General features: G+C 46.7%; 1 protein-coding gene across 1 annotated transcript; it reads right to left on the bottom strand.

Moving 5' to 3' along the window:
* Positions 1–1785: 1785 nt before the first annotated feature.
* On the bottom strand, positions 1786–7774 carry SOX4 (SRY-box transcription factor 4). Its single transcript, XM_049876383.1, has one exon. The coding sequence runs from the start codon at positions 7006–7008 to the stop codon at positions 5593–5595; it is 1416 nt and encodes a 471-aa protein (XP_049732340.1). The 5' UTR covers positions 7009–7774; the 3' UTR covers positions 1786–5592.
* Positions 7775–8292: the final 518 nt, after the last annotated feature.

Raw genomic sequence — 8292 nt, 5'->3', positions numbered from 1 at the left:
GAACATTCTTTCTATTCAACAGTTTAGAACACTGAGGCTCAAAGAGGCTAAGAAATCTGATCAAGGTCCTTCAGCTAGTCTCAGTGCCAGCATTCATTCTAAACCTAAATCCAGGGCTCCTGCTTGCCACAGCTGCTATAGTACAGGTTGCAGAATATGCAAATGCATTTTAGAAGCTCTTAAAGCCCCATTAAAACACAATGTAAATGTAAAGTAAACAAGTAAGAATTAAATACTTATGTGCGATGAACCAAGGAAGGCAAATTTAGGGACACAATGAGTACTTAAAGCCTACTTCCTGTCCTCTAATAATTCCAGTCTAATTGGAGAGACTGTTTTGGGTATACCGGAGTTGTGGAGAACTGAAAAGGTGGGGCCTTGAATGCCAGCATGTGAATTTTCCACTCTATCGGGGCAAAGAGACATCAGGGTAGATTTTTTGCAGAATCTGAAACACCATGCAGATGTCTGGGGAATTCCCTGCTCCCCCCCCGCCCCGCCCCCACTCTAACTTCCAAATGATAGCCAAAATGAAAATCTTAAAAAATACATGGAGAAAATTTTCCTGGATGAACCAGAGGGGTGAGAGTGCTGGATCAGAGAGTTGTTTTCTAGATCTCAAAAGAGAGGAGTGACAGGGGGAAAGCAAAAAATTAGAAAACCTACCAGGAAAAAAAAAAATGACGCATACCAACCTTCCACCTGAGAAATCCAAATGGGTAAGATTAATTTGTATTCTCAGCAGAATTCTTAGTATTTTGGACATACGGCTCTTCCCAAATACTTTCTGGGGACCCCTAATTTATGTTTTTAAGATTAAACATTCTGGCCCATAGCATTCCCCATACCGTGTCTTCTAATTCATATGCAGCCCTATAAACACAGGAAATACTTAGCCAATGCTGAAGTCCACTTCTCAATCCTTTGCTTTCTTGCTTCTTTCAGAATCCCTTAGTGCCTCCAGCACCCCAGAGAGCAAATTCAGGAAGTTCTTTCATGCACTCAGCCCACCGTATCAGCTTTCAAGCTCTTTTTTTCTTGGCACTTAAACGTATTCAACCAGGAACTGACAAAGCTTGCTTAAGCAAGTATTTACTAATTCGCATTTCTGATGGAGCACAGGGCCAGAAACAGTACCAAGTCACGCCAAACTGTTTGGTTTCTCAGGTTTATTATGCCTTGCACCATCTAGCACAGTACTCTTTATGAAGACAAACAGATTCAGAGGAAAGAGCACAAAAATGTTTCTTACATTTACTCTACCCACCTGCTAGAAAGGACACATTTAGGCTTTCATTTTTAAAGCAATGTTATAAAAATTCTTAAAGAAAATATTTAAAGCAGAGGACCTTACATGGAAGTCCAGGTAAAATAAACATAGTTCTAGCAGAACCTTTTTTTTTTTTTTTAGTAGAACCCTACAAAATAAAAATATACTTAAAAAGATATGCACCACCAAAAAATAATATGCATTATATAGGTCTTATATCAATGTTTTGGTACTTTTGGATGTTGAAAAATTTAATGATGTATTATCATCATTAAAAACGAACAAAAATTAAATTTAAGCACTTTACAGAGATCTTCCTCCTTCTGCAAAGATCTTCTAAAAAAGAGACTTAAGACCCCATGTTATTTTAAAGTATTTTTTTAAAATGGGATATTTTACAATGGTAGAACACATATGCAATTATAGCTAAATGTATTAGCAAAATAAATAAAAGAAAAATTTGGAAACTAGCAGCTATAATGATCTTTAAGAGGGGAAATAATATTTAAACACAACCATTATCCTGGGAAGGGGAGATTTTGCTGTTAATTGAACAAAAATTGCTTGAACTACAGGCTCCAAAAATCTTTCAGCTGTACATTCCAGCAGGAAGGATACTCCCTTACCTACAAGCAATCCGCTGATTAAGGGATTATTTCCAAACACTCCTGCTTATTAACCCCTACTGTCCAGTGCTAAAAAACCAGAAGATATATAAAATACACATTTTTAATTAACAGACATGTGGAAAGTAAGATGGGTTTTGCTAATTAAAGGCAATTGTTAATCCTCAAAGTAAACAGACAACACTTCTATTTAGCAAGCTGCCATGTTTCCACCCAAAGGCTAATGGGCCTTAAGAAACCCAAGGTATGTTTTCCCTTTGCATACAGGTCTCAATTATACTACCATGCTAGATACTTATAAAAAGCATAAATCTCCCTCCTAGCTGAAGTAAATTCTCTCCACAGAGTTAAAGAGAGGCCTCTAAGCCCTGAGGGAGCCAACTTTTCAAGGCTATCCTTTATTGTTGCATTTCTCTTACATGAATACCCACTTTGGGCTTGGCACAAAATGGAGATTTTAGCACTGTATTAGCTCTTTGCTTTGGGGGGGGGGACTATGACTTCTACATTTCATAATGGGTAAAAGTTAAAATATACTGACAATTTAACAAATTTATTCTTAATCTGTGGGAAATATTTTAGCCACAGCTAGATGGTAACACTGGGCAAGGAGGAAGCAGCTTTAGGATAAAATTAAAAAAAAAAAAAATCAGTTTTATCTGTGAAGAATTCTGACTATCTGACTCCTCCTCCCCCTCTTTAAAATCTCAAGACAAAGGGCATTTATTTAAATGTGGTAAATGCAGAAAATTCCTAGAAAGCACACCGAGTTGACACACATTCAGCTGACGCCATCATTTCAGGGTCAGGGCCTGCCAAATCTGGCCAAGAAGAACTTAGTACTCCTCAAGAAAATGGCATTTAACAGGCTCCTCTCTGAGCACTTATCTGCTGTTTCAAGCTAGGGCAGACGGGGTAGTCTCTATGCTGTAGAGCCCTCCCAGTCTTAGGCATCCGGCATAAGGATGACAAAAGTCAAGATTTAGGGTTCAGTTCCAGCTGATTTTATTTCCTTCTCAAAAAAAGTTATTTACAGAAGGTATATATCAACAATCTGACAGGCAGTGAACTTGACATGATTAGCTGGCATGATTTTTTTTTCTTCTTTTTCCCCCAAACATTGTTTTTTGTGGCCTTAAATTTTAAGACAAATATTCTACACAGCATATTGCACAGGATGGATGGCAAAAAAAAGTTTAAAAACGAAAACCCTTAACGGAACTGCCTTAAAAAGGCAGACGTCCTAGTGCCTGTCATGTTATATTAAACATACATACACACAATCTTTTTGCTTATTATAATACAGACTTAAATGTACAAAGATGTTTTCCACTTTTTTCAATCTTTAAACACAACAGCTATAAACCTGAACACATATGCTATCATCATGCCATAAGACTAAAACAATTATACTTAGCGACAAGTAGAAAGGATTAAATAGTCAAATACAAGAATGAAAAACGCAGTACATAGTGTCGCAAACTCAAATCGGCATTTAGATAGATCCAGTGGTTTAAACGGCACGTTTTTGCTTATAAAAAAAGTGCAAAAAAGATGTGGTTTACAAATTAAAGCTACAGGATCCCTTTCTGCTGTTCAAATGCACCAGTTTTAAAGCCTCTGGACATAACAGTATTTCGTTTAAAAATGTATTTTTCTTAAAAGCATACAGTGTTTGGCTAATTCTCCTCCCCTTTTTTATAAGACATGGGTTGAAGGGTGGACACTGGTGGCAGGTTAAGGGATACTGTCACTTTAAGAAGCCTGCAGATTGAAGTGTAAACATGGAGAAATTAGGGGCTGATTTTTTAAACTGTGAGATATTAACCAGCCGCCCTATTATAAAATCAGGAAATCCAAACAGCGATTTACACCGATTAACACCCCCTTTATATATTTTTTACAAAAATACACTGAGAAAATAATCAAACGTTTTCATCTCTCTTGTCTTTTTTTGTTTTTTAAAAGTGTCAAAAGTCTACATTTAAATATAAAAAATTAAAAGTTAAAACTCTAGCCCTTCAGTGAAGGAGACGTAAAATGGCGTGGTAACAACAACTACCAAAAAAAAAAGAAAAAAGGAAGGAAGGAAGAAATAAAGGAATAAAATGAAAGCAAAGTAAAAACAAAACAAAAAAGAATAGAAAAGAAAAAAGGGACAAAATAAGAAAAAAAAAAGTTTGGCCAGTATAAATACGTCCACATATAAAATGGCATCTGATTACATTTACAAGGAAAAAAAAAAAAATACGAGGATGGAGCATCGGTGAGGGAAAAAAACACGTCTTCTCATTTACACCTATAAGGAAGAAACACATACATACTGAGAAAAAATTTGGTCCTGAATTGTTTTTTTCTTTTAAAAGTCCAGCACAGATTTGAGTTGCGTTTGAATCCTTTCAAGAGTTAAGAATGAAAAAAAGCTGGTGATAATTTTGTTGTAGGAATCAAACATAGCGCCATCTATCTGCTTTTTATATTACCCTACACTATTTTAAAAACTGCTCAACAGTCTTATACAGAAATCTTTAAAAGATAGACAGGATACATGCTATATTAACCCCACCAGTGAAATAATCCAACACCATCACGATTCCGATTAAGAGAAGAAAAAAAAAGCTTTTTTTTTTTTTTCTGTTTTCCCCCAAAACCACTCGCCCTCCGCTGCCCCTGTACCACATCAAACAGTCTCCTCTCCTCCACGCCTCCGGGTCTGTGAAGTCTCACCTCACTGATTTCAGGTATCTATCGGGCGGAGGCCGAGCAAACGCCGCCACCGTCTCCTGAACGTGCAAATCCATTTCAGTTTTATTTTTCTCCCCCTTCCAGCTCGCGTCCTTCTCTCCCCCCGCCCTCGCTGCTGTGGCTTCCAACGAGGCGCTCAGTTCATCTCCTCGCGCGGGTCACTCTTGCCTCCTCCCCTCAACATCTCCTCCTCCGGCTACAGAGGCAAGGGAAAGAGAGAAAAAAAAAAAAAAGGGAAGAAAAAAATGGGGGGGGGAACCCCGGGGAATTCGCGAGCGTGGAGTCCCTCAATCCTAGAGCTCGAGCCTGCGTGACCCCAAAACATCTGTCGTCGGCCAAACAATTCATCGCCCCGGAGCCTTCTCTCTTCTTCGGGGGTGGGAAAAAAAAAAAAAAGGGCTGAGAACAAAACCCCCAGGGGCGGGGTGGATTTTTTTTTTTCCCCTCTTTTCTCAGTTGACCAAGAAAAACAAAAACAAAAGCAGAAAAATAAAAAACATCAAGGTGGCAAAGCGAGAGGGGCGAGATTCCTTCAGTTCTCTAGAAAACTAACAACTCGGCTTCTCGCTGGGGGTGCAGACAAGTCCGGAAGCTTGTGGGGGGGGGTCTCTTCAAGCAAAGGGGAGGAAACTCAAAGTCGCTTTTCTTGCCATCAACAACAACATCAATAACAACAATAAAAGGTCGCCCCTGTCTACCCTCCGCCTCCTCCGCATCCCTCCAGCTGGGCCGAGGCGTCCCGGCCCGGGGAGGTGGGGGATGGGACCGCGGGGCCAAAAAAACGCCGCCGCGCTCCCCGCCGAAGCCAGCCCCCGCTCACTTTTTTTTTTCTTCTGATCTTCTTTTCCTTTTTTTTTTTTTTTTCCCTTTTCTCTTTCAACTCTTCATCTTTGACTTTTTGTTCTCCTCTCTCGCCCCCCAGCCCTTCTTCTGCTCTTGCGCGCGCGCCCTTCAGTAGGTGAAGACCAGGTTGGAGATGCTGGACTCGAGCCAGTCTCCCGAGATCATCTCGCTCACCTCGGGCGTGCAGTAGTCCGGGAACTCGAAGTGCGAGCCGGAGCCCGGTTCGAAGTTAAAATCCAGGTCCCGGTCCAGCGCCGACGACGAGCTGAAACTGCCCAGGGACATGCTCTCAAAGTTTGAGCTGGGGTTCAGGTCGAGCAGGTCGTCTTCGAACTCGTCGTCGGAGGACGAGGAGCCCGAGGAGGAGGACGAGGACGACGACGAGTGCGACGAGGCCGAGGAGGACGCGTGCGAGGGCGCGCTGGACGGGGCGGGCGAGGCGGCGCGCAGGCTGGCGTAGCTGCGGTGGTCCGCGGGCGAGCGGCCGGCGGCGGGTGACGAGGCGGCGCTACTGCGGCCGCTGAGGCTCGGCCCGTCCGGCGACGAGCCCGCGCCCCCCTCCTCGTACAGGCCCAGAGGGTCGCTGGGGTCGGCGCCCGCGCCCACGCCGCCGACGGGCGACGACGACGCGCCCAGGCCGCCGAACAGGTAGACGCGCTTCACTTTCTTCTCCGCCAGGTGCTTGCCCGGAGCGGCGAGGGCGGCGGCCGAGGACGCCGTGGAGGCCGAGGTGCTGGGAGTCCGCGCCTTGTACAGCGAGTGGTGGTCGGCGGCGGCGGCGCCCAGGGGCAGCAGGGCGGCGGCCCCAGCCTGCTCGGCCGCGAAGGAGGCGGAGGCGGCGGCTGCCGCTTTGCCGCCGCCGCCCGTCAGGATCAGCTTGGCGTGCGGTTTGCTGACCCCGCCGCCCGCGCCGCCCGCCACTTTGGAGCCGCAGCTCTTTTTCAGCGCCGGTTTGGAGTTGGCGCCGCCGCCGCTCGCGCCGCCGCCTCCTCCCCCTGCGTTGCTGCTCCCGCCACCGCCGCCCCCATGGCCGCCCCCGCCGCTGCCACCGACCTTGTCTCCCTTCTCCCCCGGCTTGGAGGAGGCGGCGGCCGAGGAGCTGGAGTTGGCGTTGCCAGACTTCACCTTCTTTCTGGGCCGGTACTTGTAGTCGGGGTAGTCAGCCATGTGCTTCAGGCGCAGCCGCTCCGCCTCCCGAATGAAAGGGATCTTGTCGCTGTCTTTGAGCAGCTTCCAGCGTTTGCCCAGCCGCTTGGAGATCTCGGCGTTGTGCATGTCGGGCGACTGCTCCATGATCTTGCGCCGCTCGATCTGCGACCACACCATGAAGGCGTTCATGGGCCGCTTGATGTGCCCGCTGGGCGTCTTGCACCAGCTCGGGTCGTCGGCCTTGCCGCCCGTGGAGGCGGTGGAGCCGGGCGTGGGGGAGGAGGCGATGCCCAGCTCGAGGCCGGCGCCCGAGTCCGAGCTCTCGCCGGCCAGCAGCGCTTCCGTGTTCTCGGCGTTGTTGGTTTGCTGCACCATGGCCCCGGCTCCGCGGGCGCCCACGCGCGCTCACACCCTCGCGGCGGCCGCGGCGCGATCGCCGGGCCCTCCCGGCTCCCCGGGCCAAGCACACGCCGAGCGGGCGGGCCGCTCAACTCCTGGCCGAGGAAAGTCCCCCGAAGATGCGGGGAAGGAGCGTTCTGCCTCTCGCTGAGGAGTTATAGTTCCCAGGCTGGAGCGTCTCTCCCTCCCTGCCTCTCTCTCTCACCGCGCTGCAGTTTGCTCTGTCTCTCGGCTCTGAGTCTGGAGACCGTGCTAAAGTGGAAAGGAGCTTCTTGAATGCTGGTTGCTGAAGCTTCCAATGCAAGTTTCTCGCCGCCTCCCAGGTAAGTCTGGTTTTTGGTTTTTGTTTTTTCCTTTCCCTGAAGCAGTTGATTCCAGTTCACGAGCGCTCTCGGGAGCTCAGGAAAGCGACATAGTCTCTATCACTTAGTCCCTTGCCTACAATGCAAAGCAAAAAGGACTCTGGCTCCAGGACTCTCTGTGGGCGGAATCGGCACTAAGGAGTTTGTGCAATTATTTTGTTGCAAGGTATGAAGCCAAAAAGCCTTCATGCAACAGACTGGCATGAATAAATGTATGTTTTCCTCTTCCCTTCTTGCAGAAGGGAGCCGGCAATGGCAGAGTTCCTCCTGTGCAGACTCTTAAGGAGCGTGCGAGCACTAGAGACCCGGGAGCGAAACAGGCCTCTTCCCCTCACACACTGTTTCTCTTGCTGCAGCTTAGAGCAGACCCCAATTCCGCCTCGCGCCTCTTTATCCTTTCACAGTCTTGGCCGCAGCCAATCAGCCGCTGTAACCAACGCTTCCTCGTGCCAAGCCCCTCCCCCAGGCTTCCCATTGGCTTGGAACCCGATGCAATAATAATCTCCGCGTGCAATGAGAAGCTCCAAATCTGACCTCATTCCAATTTACAGAGCAAACTTTTTAAAAGGGCTAGAAGTACAGCTGAGATTTCTGCTGCCTCTTTTTTCCTTTTGCTGTGTGTGTGGGGGGGGGGGTGTGTGAAGAGGATGTTAATGCATGAAATTATTAAGGGGAGAGACGGAAATGTATTCTAACCATTATGTTAGATAACAAGGGGCTTGAAAGGGGAAGGGTGAAATACTGTAAATGGAAGCTTTCTGCTTAAAAGCCAAGTGATTATTTTTATTAGTTCTTTTCAGCATTGGAATAAAGAATCAGCCTCTAGTGCAAAATCTGTTCCTCAGCTCCTTCATAAAGCCAAGGATGTGAAGGAGCGGGGGAGGGGAGGCCACAACAA

The sequence above is a fragment of the Elephas maximus genome, chromosome 1 (genome assembly GCF_024166365.1).
Source record: "Elephas maximus indicus isolate mEleMax1 chromosome 1, mEleMax1 primary haplotype, whole genome shotgun sequence".
Classification (NCBI taxonomy): domain Eukaryota; kingdom Metazoa; phylum Chordata; class Mammalia; order Proboscidea; family Elephantidae; genus Elephas; species Elephas maximus.
The sequence above is the reverse complement of the archived record's forward strand: the minus strand, read 5'-3'. Positions and strand labels throughout refer to the sequence as shown.